This window comes from Triturus cristatus, chromosome 8 (assembly GCF_964204655.1).
Source record: "Triturus cristatus chromosome 8, aTriCri1.1, whole genome shotgun sequence".
NCBI classification, from domain to species: Eukaryota; Metazoa; Chordata; class Amphibia; order Caudata; family Salamandridae; genus Triturus; species Triturus cristatus.
In genome coordinates this window covers 609,954,072-609,974,323 of record NC_140591.1, presented here as the reverse complement: position 1 = coordinate 609,974,323, position 20,252 = coordinate 609,954,072, and the positions used below count along the sequence as shown (strand labels likewise).

Below are 20,252 nucleotides of genomic sequence, written 5' to 3'. Positions count from 1 at the left end.
TTCGCCAGTTTGCTGCAAAAGAGCTCCTCTTTGGATAAAAGAACTGTAGCATGAAATGCGGAGCTGCAGCAAAGGCATGTTTGTTAAGAGTTGTTGTTAGTTTTGTTCCCACAGGTCGCGTGGGTGGGGGGAGGCTCCCCTAGCCTCCGTGTTCCTCCTCCCCAAATGGGGGCTGCGGTGAGAGCCACCCGGGACCCCCGAGAGCCTTCAATTTTTAATATGACAACACTCTCCACTTTGGCTTCGAAGGCAATTACCGCAGCCCGTGCCTAGGCAATTAGCAGGTCTTTGCTGATGCGGGGACAGCCCCTCATTAGGACACGGAAAGCCTCTTTGTGCGGTGAGCCAGGGGCCTTCAGCGCCAGGGCGGGCTGCTCCAGAGAACCGGGCGCCCGCCGTCGGGCGGGGGCGCGTGAAACTTCGCCACATTCTGTTCTCAACTTTTACACCTTCTGACAAAGCGTAAGCACACTTGAGGGGCGCCTCCGGTTGTCTCAAACACACACCTGCACAAGGCTTGTTGATGTTTCGGGTTCTGGTAAGGTGCGTCGTGCGGGGCTCAGTGGCTTCAAGGAGCACTATAGCCTAAAACGAAAGGGGCGGGGCATCTTGAGAGAAGTGAAAGGATGAGGAACAGTGGGTTTGTGGAGGTAGAGGCTGTGATTCAGTAGCTAAATAAAAATACTAAAGAAGCAGGAAAATATGTTCTCCTCGTTCCTCGGAGTCGGATCTATTATCTGACAATAAAAACGCGGGGCTTAGAAACAGGCTGGGCGCTATAAATGTCATTCCCATTCTCATTGGCCTGGAAGTCCCTATACAGATTGAGTCTAATTCAGCCCAGCACGTGTCCCTTTTCTATATGTAAAGAGGTGTCTTCGTTGAATTATGAAACGCGCGGTTTTACCATGGCCAACTTATGCTGTGAGGTGATGCATGCTCGAGGCCTAGTGCAGGGACTCAGGGGTCAGAAGGCGGAGTGTGCCCCGGGGGTGCCGGCGAGATCCTCGTCCATATGGAAGCGGTTCATGGAGTGCTAAGAGGAACACATGGGGAACTTATCGATTTCCGTAACCGGACACTATGGGGCTGCTGCTCTGGGCCGGCTCAGCGTTTAATAGGAGCCCGTCCCGCGTGACCTCGCAGCCCCCCTCCCACTCACCGTCCAAACACAGACGGCCCTCGGCAATGTATTACCCACCATGGCGCCGCCACAAGGGCCCGGATACCACCACAGTCCTGCGGGCTGGGACAGCAGCCTCTCTTGCTGGTTGCAGGAGGCCTGGCCCTGGTTCCGCATAAACATGGCAGCTGCTGGAGTGACGCATAAGTGAGACCTCTGTTTCCACTCAAATGTTCCTCGGATGCTTATGCGAAAAAGCTATATTTAAATTTCCCTTGATAGTACGATGGCGGTACAACATTCTCACAAACACAGTGTGAATAGCACACTTACATAAACATACTTGTGCAGCAGATAAATTAGAACCGCACAACTCAGGCATAAAACTAATAGAGAAAGAACCATATGCCCCCCACTCGCTTGTCACGTGCAGCTCTGACACCGGAAACACGCCAACACAAATCATACAAACAAACAACAGGTGCACAACAACATACACGAGACACTCATGCATGCACACAAAACACACTCATTCACATATCCAGTATACCACACCGTTTCACCTGATAGTAATAAACACACACTAACTTAGACACATCGAGACCAGCTACACGCCAACATACGCCAGACAGAAAAAAAAGATTCACACATCTCCCAAAACACACCCAAAAAAAAACTTTCCACAGTGCACGAACACCAAAGGCACAAGCAATGTCCAATATACACACCACAGCAGAGCCACACCACTGGAACGGCATCATGATGCACAACAGATCTACACCCAGTGCTTGTCGCGTGATCCACCACATCCCACACACACACCTGCACACACCCGGAAGCGCAATGTACACACACGGCATGCTCACATGAAATTCGCAAAAAGATTGCTCAGTACAATAGGCGCCTCGCACATACACACACAAAACCCATACAATGCGCAAACAAGGCACCCACACAGTAGATGCACACAAATACCAAACACAAACACTCCCAGATTGATTAGTACATCTTGCCTGTCACACAAGAACCGCAGCACAGCATTCAGAAAATTCACAAGATACAACACACCAGATGCACATACACGTGTATCATGCATATCTGGTAATGCACACTTGTTCATATCACATGCACGCGCCCTTTCAAGTCGGGTGACCCGGTGGCATCGAAAACGGGTGTTGTCCAGGCCCTCTCTTTCACAAAATGTTGCGACCGGAATCCCCCACCCCCTCCTGGAGATGAGCTGATCTCAGGCAGACGGGTGGCAGATGTGCTCTGCCCTGGAGATCTCCCTCTGAACAATGGGCCGGGAAGTGCAGGCCGGAGCCTGGGCGCCAACAGACAGTCTGCCCACCAGCAGCCGGGCCGGCACACCCTAAAGGCATCCGCGGCTCTTCCGTCATTTGTTCAAGTGCCGACAGGGCCATGGTGCCACTGCACCCGCTACACTATTGACAGCAACGTCCCTGCCAACCCCCTAGTTCGCCACATGAGCCATCCAGAGCAAGTGATGCACGGTGTAGTGCTTGGGGAACACTGGTTGCCTCACCTACAAAGGCGCTACGGCCACCACCTCGCGCTGAAGAAGGAGGCAGGAGAGCTGCCATCACCTCTTTACCCCCGCAGCAACGAGAGCAGGCGGCGATAATCGATGCGGGCGGAACGCGAGAAGGAAGTGCCATTCATCAGCGCACGTTACGGTGTCTCTGCCATTAATTATTTGTACAGTCGCTCCAGGCTCATTTACATCCTCCGCTACTGCACACAAACAGAGCCCTGCTGTGGCTCGTGGCCGCCAGGCCCGCCGCTGTCCGCGTGCACAGTGGTGACGGTGAAACCTCTCGAGGAACGGTCGGTGCCTTTCTACAAGGAGGGCGAGCGTGACCTGTTCTTCGGCTCTCAGGGCTCCCATGCAGGCCAGTGAGCCGGCCTAGTCTGCAGTCCGGCCCACGTACACAACAAAAGCACATTACTAGGCTTTCTGGAGGACGCTGGCCAGCAGAGAGACTATATTTCCAAAAGTTGACAGCTGCAAGTGTGCTCCTGGCAATCAAAGACGGTGACCATCAAGGATAAAGTAAAACCTTTTATAGACAGCGCTTAGAAACGCAGAGGTGCGGTAAGCAGCGCTTTATATAATAATGCAATTAACATTGCTTTGATGCATTTTTACTGTCTTCGAGAAAGCACAACCATACAATACATGCAAAAGGAATTTAAAGAAGAAGCTAAATGCACCCGATACAAGTTATATGACAGTTTTTGTTTTCCATATCTATCGTACCAGGGTGCATTTATAACATAACGTATTTGTGCATGCGTACGTCACATATGCAACCTCACAGTAGGGGTGTTGTATCTAATAAACACAATAATGCAAACACTTGTTTGAACATGTATGTTGGAGCCTGCAGACAAGCGTATGTAAAAAGTACAAGAACATACATTTCAAAATACACTGCGATAACTTACATTCCACTACTTCTTACTAACAGGGTAGAAAACTACTAAAGTGAATAATGTCACCCTCAACCTATGCGTTCCAGCCCCGGCAAAAAAATAGTGTTTTTGCATATGCTGTAGAGGTGATGTATTATGTAAATAAAACGATAAGAAGTAATACGGAAATTCCACAATGTTGTTCTTCCGTACACAAAGGCAATGAGACCACCTTGCAGAAAAAAAGCCTATAGGCATGTTCGTGCAATATATGCGATATGGTCATATTTGTAAACAAGTCCTACTCTGGACGCAGTTCTGTTGCCCAGCAGCAGGTGCTGCTCATCGCGCATGCGCCTGGTTACAGGTGCATCACCTGCCCAGCGCCGCCCGGTGGCCATTTGAGGAGTAGGTCGAGAGCTGGCTAGATCTGAGCTTGCAGCGCGCGGTGGGCGGGCGGCACGGCTGTCAGTCAAACCCCGACCTCTCGCGAGAAGCCGCAGGCTCTAGCCAACGAGATCGTGGGCTCAGGTGTAAGCGTGCCGCGCGCCGGGGCAGTGCAGAGAGCAGTGACAGCGGCTGCAGGCAGGCAGGAGGTGGAGGCTGCACGAGAGCAGCAGGGCAGGTTGCGGGTGGAGCGTGGCCGCACTCCCTGCCCGGACCTGGGAGCGCCAGGCCACCAACCCCGTGCCCTAGGCTGGGATTACACGCACAGCCTTCAAGATGATGTCCATGAACAGCAAGCAGCCGCACTTTGCCATGCACCCGAGTTTACCTGAGCATAAGTACACAACGTTGCACCACAGCAGTTCCGAGGCCATCCGGAGGGCATGCTTGCCCACCCCGCCGGTAAGCGAGCCCCGACCCTCGTACAGTATCTGCTGTGCCTCAGTTTGTACCCTTTCTACACATGTACACCCCTGTCCTTGTCTTTTCACGTGTCTCTTCATCTCTCTGCCCCTCTTCACCCACGTCTCACTGTCGCTTCAACTCTGCTTTTCGCTATTTCCTCATCGCCACCTGATAGTCCTTTTCACTGTCCACCCATGTGTTCCACCCTGTCTAGCATGTTCCTCTGCCCTCTTTACATGTGACTAGTTCAGTTTTTCTCATTGTATTCCTTCTTCTCCTGACCCACGCTTTTATGTATCCTTGTTCTCTTGCTCTCACCTCTCTTCTGTTTTACTTCTATTAGTACTCTCTACTTTTTCCTCCGTGTCTAGTTCTGTGAAATGGTCCTTTAGACTTGCAACTCGTAACATTCTTGCTTCTCCCCTAAGCTTTTTCCATCTCATTTTCTAAGCCTGAAATGTTGTCGCCCTCTCTCTCATTTGCTCTTCCATCCTTCATTCTTCTCTCGCCTTCCCTCTTATGTTCTTCCATTCCAATTGTTTTAACATTCTGTGTTTTCTCGTTAGTAACCTCTTTATTTCCCGTCACTCTTTTATCTGTCACCCTAAAATTCACACCTTCTGTAGTTCCACTTTTTCATACATGATTTCTCTCGTATACGCACTGAGACTAATCTGTCTTCTAGTTTTCTTAGCTTTTTACACCTTTTTCCCCTTTTTCACCAAACACTCTTTCTGTTATTTGTCGTATTTCCTCTGCATATTCTCTTGTTCTGTCTCTTACCCTTTTCCTCTGCGCACTCTTTGCATCCTCTAGACTTTTTTCCACACACCCATGTCTTCTTTAAGTCTCTTTTTATTCTGTTCTCACTCTTTCAGTGGATCTTTAAAAAAAAAATCCTTCGAATTTTCTGTCCTTTTCGTTCAGACATTTCGCCAACTTATGCCCCTGCACTTTCTCGAGTTCTGTTCTCTTTTCTCCGCTCACTAGTCACTTCTTTCTGCACATCTTCATCTCAGTTTGCTTCTTTCGCCTCAGGCTGTCTTTTTAACTCGTTCTCATTTTCTTTATAGTTCACACAGCTGTCCCTTGTATTCCTCCTTTCACTTCTGTAATATGTTCCACTTCCTTTCATGATTGTTTTTCTTTTTCATTTGCCTCTTTTATCCTCGCTGTTTTTTCTAACTCTCCAATTCATTTTTTATGGTTTCTGTGACTTTAGTCCTTATGTGTTGTTTTTTAACTTCTCTCTCTTTATATCCTATCCATGTAATCATTTCGTGTCTTTCTACCTTCTCTCTGATATCCCTCCCCTTTGCACATTGCTATTTGCTGACATAACTCTTTCCCTTCGCAACTGCTCTCTCCTTTCTTCTGTATAGCCATCTTCCGGCCCCTCAATCGCATCTCCGTCTGTTCTCTGGTCTCATTCCCTTTCCTGGTGCCCCTTCCCCTCCCCGTGCACCGCATGCACGGTGTGTGCATTAATAAAAGCGCTGCCGGGCACATCCTGACAAGCTGCGCCTAATGTTTTTTTCATGTCTCCCTCTGCAATCATCTGAGCGCCTGTGATCTCTTTTGAAAGCGTGTTCACACCAGTCTCCCGGACTTCACCCACTTTCTCTCTGGTTCCTGTGTTTTCATTTCTGTGGCTCGTCCCCTGGAAGAGTGTTTTCCATTTCTTATGCACTCTGTGCTTGCCGGATTCCTCCGCCTGGCACCCAACCCTCTGCCTTCCATCTTGCCACCCCACATCCGCTGTTTTGTGACTACTCCCTATTCACTCTCCATTCTACGTTTGATCACAACCCTTGTGCATGTCTTTTTTTGATACACACCCTCCCCAAAGTCTTGCATTTCCTCTTTGTCCTTGCTAGTTCATTGTTTAATCTTTCTCCCCTCCAATCTGAGTTCCGAACTGACAGCTAGATAACATATTCTTTCTGGTTTCCCTTGTGCTTTTCCTCTATCAATGTTTCCTTTACATTCTCTTATTTAATTTATTTTCCCCCTACTCTCTGTCTCTGTTTTGTCGGAGTTCTCTGTGCATCACCTCTCACTCCACCTGCCTCTTTCCTGCGCCCCCACAAGACACCTTTCCCCGTCATGTCGCCCTGTGTTTCCTGCTCTTTGCCGCCTCGTTGTTATTGTCACACGTACATCTTTGTCTCTCTTTCCAGCTGCAGAGCAACATCTTCGCCAGCCTGGATGAGACGCTCCTGGCCCGGGCCGAGGCCCTGGCCGCCGTGGACATCGCAGTGTCCCAGGGCAAGAGCCACCCCTTCAAGCCGGACGCCACCTACCACACGATGAACAGCGTGCCCTGCACGTCCAACTCCACCGTCCCGCTGGCGCACCACCATCACCACCACCATCACCACCACCACCAGCCCCTGGAGCCGGGCGACCTGCTGGACCACATCTCCTCGCCCTCCCTGGCTCTGATGGCCGGAGGCGGCGGGGGCCACGAGGGTCAAGGAGCAGGCGGCGGACCAGGGGGAGGCCCCGGGGGTGCCGGCGGCGGCCTCATCTCCACCTCCGCCCACCCGCACAGCCACATGCACGGCCTGGGCCACCTATCCCACCAGGCGGCCATGAACATGAGCTCGGGCCTGCCTCACCCGGGGCTGATGGGCTCGCACCAGGGGCCCCCCTCCGGACTCACCTCCCTGTGCGACTCGGACACTGACCCCCGTGAGCTGGAGGCCTTCGCCGAGCGCTTCAAGCAGCGGCGCATCAAGCTGGGGGTGACCCAGGCCGACGTAGGTTCGGCGCTGGCCAACCTAAAGATCCCGGGGGTGGGCTCGCTGAGCCAGAGCACCATCTGCCGCTTCGAGTCGCTCACGCTGTCCCACAACAACATGATCGCGCTGAAGCCCATCCTGCAGGCCTGGCTGGAGGAGGCGGAGGGCGCGCAGCGCGAGAAGATGGCCAAGCCCGAGCTCTTCAACGGGGGCGAGAAGAAGCGCAAGCGGACTTCCATCGCGGCGCCCGAGAAGCGCTCCCTTGAGGCTTACTTCGCCGTGCAGCCGCGGCCCTCTTCCGAGAAGATCGCCGCCATCGCTGAGAAGCTGGACCTGAAAAAAAACGTGGTCAGGGTGTGGTTCTGCAACCAGAGACAGAAGCAGAAGCGCATGAAGTTCTCGGCCACTTACTGACCGCCCCTGTGCTCGGTCTGGCTCTTGTCGAGGACTCGTTGGCGAGGCGAGCCTGATCCGCGGGACCATGGACAGCTCCGGAAGAGGCTCGGACCGAGCGGCGCCAGCGCCGCTGGACTCCCTGGGACTGTTGAGACGGAGGACTGCTGGGCACCGGGGACGGGCCCTGGGAAGGTGCCGGTGGGTTTACTGGCCCATCGCACCTGACCTGCCATGTGACAAATGGAAGGGGGCTCTGAGGCCTCAGGGGACTGCTTAGGCCCGCAATCTGTATCGTACACTTTAAACTGCAGTATTTTATTTATTTATTTATTTACCTGTTTGTTTGTGAGTTTTATAGAACAGAGAAAAAAAAGAAGGAAAGGCATGCTGCAGAATAGAGTATGGTGCATATTTTACCAGTATGTATGAACTTGGAGTGAAATTAATTCTTTCAGCGCTGTTTCAACACCTGTACATAGTGCTATAGACAGAAAATAGCACTTTATATATAGCGCCTAGAAGACAACACTGTATATTACAGTGAATTAAAGCTCACTGCTGGCATAGCTGTGATCTGCGTGTCACGAGTCTGCATGTAGGACGGGTCAGCTCAGCCTTCCATTCTTCCAGGTCGATCATTTTGGCACAATTAAAATGACTGATACCAACACCTGTTATGTGCAGTGCTTTGGATTCCAATCCTTAAAGGGCCAGTTCAGCCTTTCCACCCTTCCTAGTCCATAATTTGAGGGCCATTAACGTGGATATTAGTAACACCTGTAATGCACGACATGTGGAGTGGGGGTGAAGTTCTAGACAAAAAGCAAGTTACGATTCAGTATTATGTTATGAATAATTATGAGCTTTTGAATCAAACAATTTCATTTGTGGGTGAAATGCTGATATATGTTTGCCTCCTGCACAATATGTAACGCATTGCCTAAGCAATGTGATATATTGTAAATTACTGTGTCTCACACACACACACATTCACTCTCCCCTCTTTTGGGTATTTTTATTGCACAAAAGTAGCGTTGCTTTCAAAATCTGTAATACACAGGCATGGCCACACACCCATTATTTATTTCCCATATGTAATTTGATTTATTTAGTCAACGAGGAACCTAAAAAACAGCCTGCTATGCTACATAATTCAATAGCTGTGTCTTTAATACATCCATTCTTTCTTGAAAAAACACACAATAATGACTAAATGTGTGACTATAATATGGGCCAATAATGCTACCTTTTGACTCTGGGGAGGTTTACAAACAACAAGGCTAAAGGACCCTGTCTCCTAAATACCTGGGCCTAGAAGACCTAAGATAAAAATGTGATTTAATAGGTGCCCCGCTATTGGTTCAGAGCTACACATAATCTGAAATGCACACATATCTGTGTCATGCGTACATTACTCTCATTGGTTCTTTAAATGTGCTCCCCCCTCCCCCCCCCCGTACCACAGAAGCTGTCCTGCTTGAAGCATTAATTCTGTACTTGGCCTAAAGATAATGTGAAACTGACGCTGTTTATTCAATTAGGTTTCGCCTTCTCTGTTGTTGGGGTTTTTTTTATCGTGTTGGCTCCGTGGAGGGTGGTTGCTGGGTGACTTGGCGTGTGTGCAGGTCCCAGAAGGGGTCTACATTATCTAGGCCCTTCAGGAGGCAAGCAGGGGCTCAACCCCCCCCCCCAGCCCCCGCTCCCGCATCCTCCTGTCACGTTGTCTCCCAGGAAGGGGCTGGAGCTCCTTCCGGTTTAGAATGTCAGGAAGAGCGTTCTGTGGTCGCTTTACACCTGCAGTGAAAAAAAAAAAACAAAAAAAAAACGAAATAATGCATTACTCCATCTAAAATGGTACCCCATAGCGCTTCCCTTTTTTACCTTCATAATCTCACAATTTGACTGCAACAGAAAAACTACCGTGTTCTTGTACCCAGAACGGGGGAGGTCATACAATATGGATTTGCTTGATAATTGCAAACAGAATTGAGACATTTTTTAATCTGTGTGTTTTTTAAACTGAAATTTAGGGCTGGGGATATTTTTCAAGTGTTTCAATTAACAGTTGTATGTTGTACACCGCCCACTCCACTCCACCGTCTCTCTCCTCCCCCCACACACAAATACACGCCCCCCCCCCCCCCAAATAAAACCAGTATTCGTTTTGTGAAGTGTAACTCTGGGCCAGAGAACTCGTGTATAATTTGCACTATTGCACTGTCCTGAATTTGAGGGCAGTGTTTCACATTCAAGCAGGTGCGTGTTGCCGAGATATGTGGGCACACAAACTCACACACCAGGGTGCAAGTTCACTCCTAAAGAATCCGGACATATGGGCCATCCAACCAGACTGGCATAACGCGTGCCCAATTGAGGGCACTTCGAGATCCGAAATCAAATCTCCACTGTTAATAATTTCAATAACTCAATACGAGAGTTGTTCATTGGTTTCTGTACGTATTTATTTATGTATTTATACTGACATCATGTTTGCCGGGTATTGTATTTATTTTGACGTCATTGCTTGATGTCCATGTATTTATTTTTGTACCATGATCTGCTGTTGCTGTCTTTATTTCAGTACCGTTGTTTGCAATGCAAACATTCTATGCATCTTGAACCCGAGCACTGACTAGGCGAGCGTGCACCGTTCGATGCTTGTTTTCACAGCGAACACCCACACACTGGTCTTGTTGAATACAAGTATTAATGTGCGTTGAGAAATTAATAATATTGTATATATTGAAAGCCAAGAAGTTCTCACAGGATTCAACCATACTCGTTTCCCCAAATGTTTACTTTATTTCCTCCACCTGTTAGTAGATGTTCCTTGTCATTTCAGGGTTGGGCTGTGGGTATGACGTATTCCTACAAAAATAATATTTTTTGTTATCGTTTTCAAAATATTTTGCCCGCAAAACGCAGTTAGCAAACTCCTGCGCCCCTGTACACTTCCCAAAACATAAGATATTGCCGCTAAATATGTATTGTGATTATATTGATTTTCCATTCGTCGGCTGGTAACTTTTGTGACATTTTTTTCTTTCTGCTTTCAAAAACAGGAACTGCTCGAATGTGTTTTGTATTTCTCAGTACGCCCATTGTTTTACATGAAACATGTTAAACGCATTCACAAACAGCGGTGCTATTGAATAAAACGTCTCTGTGTATATTACATGTTTTTAGAGAGGAGCTATGCGCCTTAAAAGATGTTTATTCCATATGAATAAATGGGTTGATAAATACAGACGGGTGCGGCTGCCTGGGTTGCTGTGCCTCCTGGGAGGCTGGTGTAGGCCCGAGGGGCCGCTGGCACACAGTGGCATTTGACTTTGGTGGCACATATGTAGTAGCACTCAGCTGCCCAATGTAGCGCCTACCTTCCAGTTTGAGTTAGTACGTCAAAAAACACAAACAAGCGCTGTCTCAAGTTTAAATACAATTGGCCATTCATTATTCACCCGTTGCTTCACACTAATAGTATACCCTTCCTCGTCATGTGCTTGACTGTGAGCCGAAAGATGCCAAATGTATAAAAACAACAGGAAACACCCCTCTTTCCTACCACGCCTCAACAGCACCCCCACACTTGTTTTTTTATTTCACCGCCGAACCTGTGAAGGCAACACTCACTATCTAATCCTGACACTTTGAAGGGAGTCTCTTGGTTGAAACAAAAACTGTGATTTTTAAATACATTTATTGTCGATGTTAAGAATATGCACAAAGGTTATTTTTAAGAAAATAAAACTAATTTTCGTTAACTCGAAACTGGCTGTTCCTTCAGTTGTCATGAACGTGTGATGTCGATGTGGCTAGATTGGCGTTGTGTGTTTTAAACTCGGCTGAATGCTTGACGAGTTCTTTATCTGTGATTGGCTTGACGCATCGGATAGAAAGACTACAGGTGAGCGAGTTTGTGCAACTTCGTAGGAAGAGAAGTATTTGTGATAAAAGTGTATAGAATGTATGACACGAACAGACGCGCAAAAAAAACCCACAGAAATTGACGCGCACACAGACGCAAAGCACGAACACGCACACTAAGGGATACACAGATAAAAAAGACACACATAGGTACACTCACACACAGATATACACAGAAACACACATACTGCCAGACACACAGGTACACACAGAGATGCATAAACAGTAAGAAACACAGAAAAAAACCAAGTCAAATAAATGCATACACGCACAGGCGTGCCCACATGCACAAAACACAGAGCTAGACATGCACACATACCGAAATCACAGAGATAGGCATGCACGCATACAGGCGCACAGAATCCACAAATACAGACATGCACAAATACACACACAGACAGAGACCGCTGAGATAGACATGCAGGCATACAAACAAACACTCGCGCACACACCCAGAAACCACACAGATAGACATACTCACAGATACAGAAACCACAGAGTAGATATGCACTCATACAGACACACACTCTCACACCTCACACACCTCACACACAGAAACGACACAGATACACATGCACACATATACACGGATGCAGAAACCACAGATAGACATGCACGCAGACACAAACGCATACACACATTTACACTTACACAGACAAGCAGAAACCACAGATACACAGACACTGACACTCGCATACATACAGAAACCACACAGATACACATGAAATCAGACACACACACAACCAGAAACCACGCAGATAAGGATGCGCACAGACACACACACGGAAACCACAGCTATAGACATGCACACGTGTCCACACTCACATAGACACCACGCAGCTAGAGATGCTCACATAGAGACATCCTCACATAGTTACACAGAAACTCAAACTCAGAGACACGCGAATACACATACACAAACCGACACATTGAGGCACACAGTCGGTGGGGTTTAAAGTTGTCTGTAAAAGTTTAAGCATCCCACAGCAGCTGAAAACTCTAAATATATGTCTGCATAGCATGGACCATTACACGAGCCGCAGTTACAGATGTACCGGGCAGGCCTGGAAATCAGCAAAGACTGCTTGAGCGCGGATTAATTTTTAATGAACGGACTCGATGTACTAATGAGAATTGCAGAGGAAACGTCTAGTGCAGGCGCACCGGGGGGCTGAGAGCACCTCACAGAGAGTGCCTGCCGCCGCCTGACAGCCTGCCTTAAAGAGGCCGGCGGCCTGAACCGTCCAACGCAGAGACTGCCAGAGACACCGGAATAAAAGCAATGTAGGGCTCCGACGTCAGGGTAGAGAGTTAAGAACGTGTTACATGCGAACAGCGGATTAGAAATATTGGGTTTGTTCCACGTTTGGAATTGAAGTGCTAAAGTGCAAAGAGACGCAGTAAAACCGTGGTAAACTCGAATTTTCTGTGTCTAGCAGGTGCTGCTGACGAGGGGCGCGCGGCACTGTCAGGAACCCCCTGGTCGCAGCCTGTACTCTAGTCCCGTCCGCCTGTCAGGGGCCTTAGCCCACCCGCCATCTATACCCCGCTTTTCTAGGGCTCCTCCCTGCCCCCCTGGTCAGTTCCCCCCTGCGTGTCTGTTTCTGCCCTGACAGCCAGGTTTGAGCTGAGGCAGGATTAGGAGCACAGCAGAAAAGTGTCCCAGTCACCAAGTGCGATTTACCAATTTTCGAGGCACATTTACAACAGTGCTGGTAGCAGACTTTTTGTAAGGGCATGGGCAATTGTCCTTAATGAATATTTGCCGGCCAGCTAAAAGGGAATGGGGGGGGGGGGGTATAGGGTGCGCGAGGGTTTGTGGGTCACGTGCCCCAACCCAGCGGCCCCTGCGACTGCTCAGCTCAACTCAACTGAGTGCTTCACCCCTTTCAGTGTACTGCCCTCGCCATTAAGAAACCTGCCCACCTTGGCCATCGACCCAGTCCACGTGGCAACAGACAAGTAGTCCTTCTGGCACTGCATTAATGGCAGCGAGGCCACCCCAAGTTTCCTGTCCGGCCTCTCCACTGCATTTTTGTCACGCTCGCGCTCTAGAAATCCGCCATTCACACATGCATGCCCCCACACCACCTAGGACGCTGTCCCAGCCATCCGTAGTCCCTACCCACACACCTTGGCACTCTCTTCCAGGTCTCCTCTTTGCCTTCTTCCCTTACTCTTAATCCCAGCTCCACGATCTCTGTCCGGACCGCCCCTCCCTCTCAGCTGCTCCTCGCTGCTGTCCCAGCACCCTGGCACCCACTCTCAGCACCACAACTCCGCACCCTCTGTCTAGGCCACCTCTGTGCCCACTTCTAGGATGTCTGCTGTCTCTGTCCTGGCCGGACCTCCGTCCCTCTCAGCTCGACAGCTGTTGCTTCACCCCCTAGTATCCACTTGCTATACCTCCCCCATTCCACCACCTGCACTCACTGCCCACTTCCCTTGTATCCGTCCCTCTCGGCTCGTCGGCTTCTGTCCCACCCCCTGGTGTCCACTTCCTCTTCCCACCTGCCAACCCTCTGTCCAGGCCGCCCCCGCCCTCTTCACCGCTCCTCGGGCGCTCTCCAGTCCCCTGGGGGCTGAAAGCCTCCGCCTGCACCCGACGGGCCCACGCGCGCGCCTCTTGCTTTAAACGTGCACTGCGCGCCATGAATGAGTAATGGAGACCACTGCCAGGAGAGCATCGATTCCTTTGCAGCTTCCTTCTGTCAGAAAAGTACTGAGTGATCCAGGGCGGAAGTGGCTGCCGGTCCGAAGGCAGCGACCGGTGGGACTTGGAGCAGACAACATCCTACTCAGAGACTGGAGAAAAGTCACAGACCGGGAGGAAGTGAGGGGGCGAGGGCAGCTCTAAAAGTTCCCAGTAGTTGAAATCTATCTATCTATCTATCTATCTATCTATCTATCTATCTATCTATCTATCTATCTATCTATCTATCTATCTATCTATCTATCTATCTATCTATCTATCTATCTATCTATCTCCGTCTCTCCCTGTCGTTCTATTTATCTGCCTGTCTTTCTTTGTATCGATTAAAGGAAGTATGGGTCGATCTGTCCATCCCTTCACGTTTTTTAGCCTGAAGCTCAAAGGCACATCAGCCCTGTATACCTGATACTCTTTCATTTCTCCTTACTAAGTGAACATTAGGAAGCGGGCCCGTTCCCGGTCTGAACCGGGGTGCCGCCAGCTCCAGGTGAACCTTCCTCCGCGGGGGGCAGTGCTGGGCAGCAGCCTCCCTCGCGCGCACCGCCAGGCGAGCGCTGCAAATACAATTACACGGGCCGCTTAAATAATTCATGCGCTGAGATTTGGGAAATTAATAAAAATGAATTATAACAAGAGGCTAATTAAAAACTTTAGTAATTGTTGTCAAGATAGCACGAGGGAAGGCGTGTGAAGCAAAACAGTCCTTTAAAAAACACGAACCGTCAAACAGATAAAACACAAAATATGACGTGCGCTTGTCCATAGTGCCCACGTTTACCCCAGTTCATTTCATGTCGTTTTTTTTTGCTGACTACCATACTTAAGTACTAAAAACAATAGATAGATAGATAGATAGATAGATAGATAGATAGATAGATAGATAGATAGATAGATAGACACAGAGACGTGGGCAGAAATTCAGAGGAATACCGGACAATATTGATATACTGAACACTATTAGCATACAAGCACACACACACAAACATCCGTCAAAAAAAAAAAATATATATATATATGTGTGTGTGTGTGTGTGTAGAGAGAGAAGACTGAAATATTCACAGTCCAGCTAAAGGAAAAGAGAAGAAGACTAAGTGAAACAGAGTGATAAAGAGGAAGAGGAAGAGAAAGAGAAGACAGAAAATGAACAGAAGGTGCAGTAGAGAAAAGGAGAGAAAAGTAAAGAGGGAGTAGAAAGGAGGAGCTAAAGAGAGGAAGGTAATGGGAGATGAAAAGAAGAGAAAGATAGAGAAAAAGAACAAGGGGAAATAAAATAGAAGGGTGCAAGAGATAGAAAGATAAAAAGATGAAAAGAGGAGAACAAGGAGCGAAAGGTTAAAGAGGAAGTTAATTGAAAGAATGGAAAAGAAAAACGAGAGAGAGAGCAAGAGAGAATGAAAGAGAAAGAAAAAAGTGAAGTAGCGAGAATCATGCCGAGAGGAAGAGAAGAGAAGAGAGAAGAAATAGAGAGACTATGAACAAAGTGAGGGAGGGAAAGTGAGAATGGGAGGAAAGAGGGAAAGAAAGGAAGAATAAATCAGAGAAAGAAACTGAGAGATAAAATGATTGAGATAACGACAAAAAGAACGCGGGGAAATAAAGGGAGAGAGCCAGATAAAAGAAGAGGAGAGGAAGAAAAGAGAGAAGAAAGGAAAGAGAAAGAACAAGAAGAAAAAAAGGAAAGTAGAGAGTAAGGGAATTTGAAAGAAAGGAAATGACAGAAGGCGAAAGAGACACAGCGAGAGAAAGAACGAAAGAGAAAGAAAAAGAAGCGAAGTAGAGATGCACAGAAGAAAGCAGGGGAGTGAGCGGGTGCAGAAGTGTACTAGGGAAAATAGAAATCCATGGCAATATTTATAAATTATACTTGAATTAAAATGAGAGCAGGGAGAAATGGTAAAAGGAGAGAAAGAGAGGAAAAAGATTGAGATCGGGAGAAAGAGTAAGTGGAAGACAGGGCGAATGGGAGAGAGATAAAGTGAGATAGAACAACAGAGAGAGGGAGGGGGTGAAAGAGTGAGAGGCAGGGGCGATTTAGTAAGTGAGGAGAAAGATAGCCGCAGAATAAAGTGAGAGAAAGAGGCAGGTGTAAGACTGAGAATGAAAGAGTGCAAGAAGTCGTGATTAAAGTAGTAAAAGGCATGCTGCCCTGAAAAAACAAAGCATGTCTGTACATAATGCATCTAGGAGATCCGGAATTGATTGTGCGGTGATTTTGTGTACTCCTGGCATGTTCATGTGTTGCAAGCGAACACTCATAGCAGGCGGAGTGATGCACCAAACAGCCAATCATATGAGGCGATAGGGTTTTGTGGAACCAAGCCCTCTCTGTGTGCACTTTGAAGAATTGATAACAATAGTGTTTCGGACAGCTGCTCTGTCAGACCTAAAAAGAAGAGCTTGAGGCAGATATACAGAGAGACATGTAAAAGTGCTGGAAATAAGAAAGACAGGGAGGGGAGGGAAAGAGGGGCTGGGGACGGGGAGATATAGACAACGTACCTCACTCAGTTTGGGAGACAGAGCGCCTTGAGCGGGTGCTTCAGCTGCCAGGCGCAGTGTTATAAAGGCGCGCAGGTGTCTGCCGTGTGTGAGCTGCATGTGTTGCTAAGAGCAGGCCCAGAGTATCACAGGGGTGTCCTTTAAAGGCATGTGTTATCCCCACCAGGCCACGACGAGAACCGGCGTAAACCGTGAGTATAGCTATTTTGTCTATTATTAGGAACTCTTATTCGGAAGCAGGAACAAGGTGTGCATTCCTGCATCCTTGTAAGGCATGGGGGTCCTCTCACTGAGCAGGGACATGCATGCCATATTCCACTGCCTACTGATACATATGCGCATCTTCGAAAAGGTGTAGGGATCAGGACCTTATATATACTGTGTATTATCACATATAGATGGATTCTGCTTGGGCCGCTGATGTAGGGTTTCATGTACTTAGATGGGAAAACGCAGGGAGGGGCGGGTGTACAGCAGTGCTTAATCTGAGCCGGTGGTGTCCGGTGCTGGCATCTACTGACACTTATGACAGTTTGCCACACGGTTGTCTGATTTATAGATGAGCACAGCAGCAGTTGTTTATGAATTCAATATAGATTAAAAATCACGAATAGCTGCCACCCAAGCTATTCTCATAGCGTTAGGGGCCTGTGATGGTCTGAATTGGCCCACTCGCAGGAGTGTGATGGTTAGCTCTGGTGTTGCTGCTGTCATTGGCAGCGCTGGCAGGGGCAATGGGTGGTGCAAGCTGCAGTGGCCTCCTGATGACGACCCTGGCACTTATTGTGTTACAATTTAAGCACTGGACTGTACGGACAGGTGGATGAAAGGGTGGATGGGCTGATGCATACTGATTCGCATATAAATAGCGGATACATGAGTGGGTGGATGGATGGATGATGATGAATGAATGAATGAGTGGATGGATATTTATGGATGTTTGTATGGATTAATGAATGGATGGTGGTGCGCAGAAGGACGGGTACACCTGGTTCTAGATGTAGGTATGGAAATTACGGTATGGATGAGTGGCTGGATGGATGGATAAACGGTTGGATAAATGGGTGGGTGGATGGTCAGTGAGACAGGAAGACATATACATAGATCTGAAATGTACAGCTATTTCTTTATATTCCATTTACATGTGCACATGTACAAACACGTCTGGCTTTTTAGTACACACACGGACTGAACTGCTAGTACATTTCTGTACAATGTGTTCGCGTAAAGTGCGCAGCACACGCACATTGTCAGATGCAGTGTTGGGATTGTGTGCAGACACCATTTGCATTTCGTGCGCACGCCCTCGCCTTCGGTGGCTGCAGGGGGCGCTCGCCTCTTTGTTTTTTTCTTGTTTTGAACCTGTTTACCTGGGAAAGTGGAGCTGGCCGGTTGGCAGGTTGTGAGTTCAGAAACAGGACAGAGCAGACACCCACAGATTGCGTGAGTCAAGAAACACCACGGAGCATACACCCGCTGATAGTGTGAGCCCAGAAACAGGCCGGTACAGTCACCCGTTGATTGTGTGAGCTCAGAAACAGGCCGTACAGTCACCCGTTGATTGTGTGAGCTCAGAAACAGGCCGGTACAGTCCCCCGTTGATTGTGTGAGCTCAGAAACAGGCCGTACAGTCACCCGTTGATTGTGTGAGCTCAGAAACAGGCCGGTACAGTCCCCCGTTGATTGTGTGAGCTCAGAAACAGGCCGGTACAGTCACCCATTGATAGTGTGAGCCCAGAAACAGGCTGGTACAGTCACCCATTGATAGTGTGAGCTCAGAAACAGGCCGGTACAGTCACCCGTTGATAGTGTGAGCCCAGAAACAGGCTGGTACAGTCACCCGTTGATAATGTGAGCCCAGAAACAGGCCGGTACAGTCACCCATTGATAGTGTGAGCTCAGAAATAGGCCGGTACAGTCACCCGTTGATAGTGTGAGCCCAGAAACTGGACGGAGCATACACCCGCTGATAGTGTGAGCCCAGAAACAGGCTGGTACAGTCACCCATTGATAGTGTGAGTCCAGAAACTGGACGGAGCATACACCCGCTGATAGTGTGAGCCCAGAAACAGGCCGGTACAGTCACCCGTTTACAGTGTGAGCCCAGAAACAGAACGGCACTGTCACCCGTTTATAGTGTGAGCCCAGAAACAGACCGGTACAGTCACCCGTTGATAGTGTGGGCCCAGAAACAGGCTGGTACAGTCACCCGTTGATTGTGTGAGCTCAGAAACAGGCTGGTACAGTCCCCCGTTGATAGTGTGAGCCCAGAAACTGGACGGAGCATACACCCGCTGATAGTGTGAGCCCAGAAACAGGCTGGTACAGTCACCCGTTTATAGTGTGAGCCCAGAAACAGACCGGTACTGTCACCCGTTTATAGTGTGAGCCCAGAAACAGACCGGTACAGTCACCCGTTGATAGTGTGAGCCCAGAAACATACCCATCACACACCCAAAGATATTGGAAGCTCACAGACAGGAAGAAGTAGATACCCAGTGACTGTGTGAAACAGGACAAAGCAGACACCAACTGACAGTGTGAGCCCAGAAACAGGACAAAGCAGATAACCACAGAAAGTGTGAGCCGAGAAACAGACCCATCAGACACCCAAAGACAGTGGGAGCTCAGGGACAGGAAGAAGTAGATACCCGGAAACAGTGTAAGCACAGAAACAGGACAAAACAGACACACCCTCATAGTGTGAGCCTGGGAACAGGATGGGGCAGACACCCATTAAAAAAGTGAGCCCAGAAACAGGACGGAAAGACATCCGTTGATAGTGTGAGATCAGAAACAGGACGGAACAGACACCCGTGATAGTGTGAGCCCAGAAACAAGACGGAGCAGACACCCGCTGATAGTGGTGTCCAGAAGCTAGTCCGTGCAGCCGTCCGTTGGCAGTTTGAGCCCAGACGCAAGCCCATCAGATACTTACAGATATTGTGAGTTCGCAGACAGTAAGTAGTAGACACACACAGGCAAGGTGAGCCAGACACAGGACCAGGCAGCCACCAGCAGATAGTGTTGTCCCGCAGCCAGGACAAACAGGCACCCTCAGATAGTGTCAAACCACAGACATAACAAACATAACCTCGCAGATAGTGTCAACCCACAGCCAGGACAAACAGGCACCCTTAGATAGTGTCAAACCACAGACAGAACAAACAGAACCTCGCAGGTAGTGTCAACCCACAGCCAGGACAAACAGGCACCCTCAGATAGTGTCAAACCACAGACATAACAAACATAACCTCGCAGATAGTGTCAACCCACAGCCAGGACAAACAGACACCCTCAGATAGTGTCAAACCACAGACATAACAAATATAACCTCGCAGATAGTGTCAACCCACAGCCAGGACAAACAGGCACCCTTAGATAGTGTCAAACCACAGACAGAACAAACAGAACCTCGCAGATAGTGTCAACTAACAGTGTATCAAGAGGGTGTGCCGTTCCTAGTGAGAGGGGCGGGGAAAGGGAGGTCTTTCTTCGTGATGCCCTCACACACCCCGAAGGATGTCATGCTTCCTCATTGGGCCAAGCTCCTCATCGGGCC

The 20,252-nt window shown here is 48.7% G+C and overlaps 1 protein-coding gene across 1 annotated transcript; it reads left to right on the top strand.

Annotated features, from left to right (window-relative positions):
- The first annotated feature begins 4,113 nt into the window (after positions 1-4,113).
- Positions 4,114-11,304, top strand: POU4F1 (POU class 4 homeobox 1). The gene is made up of 2 exons (XM_085622077.1): positions 4,114-4,408; positions 6,592-11,304. The coding sequence occupies exons 1-2, from the start codon at positions 4,283-4,285 to the stop codon at positions 7,567-7,569; spliced, it is 1,104 nt and encodes a 367-aa protein (XP_085478203.1). The 5' UTR covers positions 4,114-4,282; the 3' UTR covers positions 7,570-11,304.
- The last annotated feature ends 8,948 nt before the right edge of the window (positions 11,305-20,252 follow it).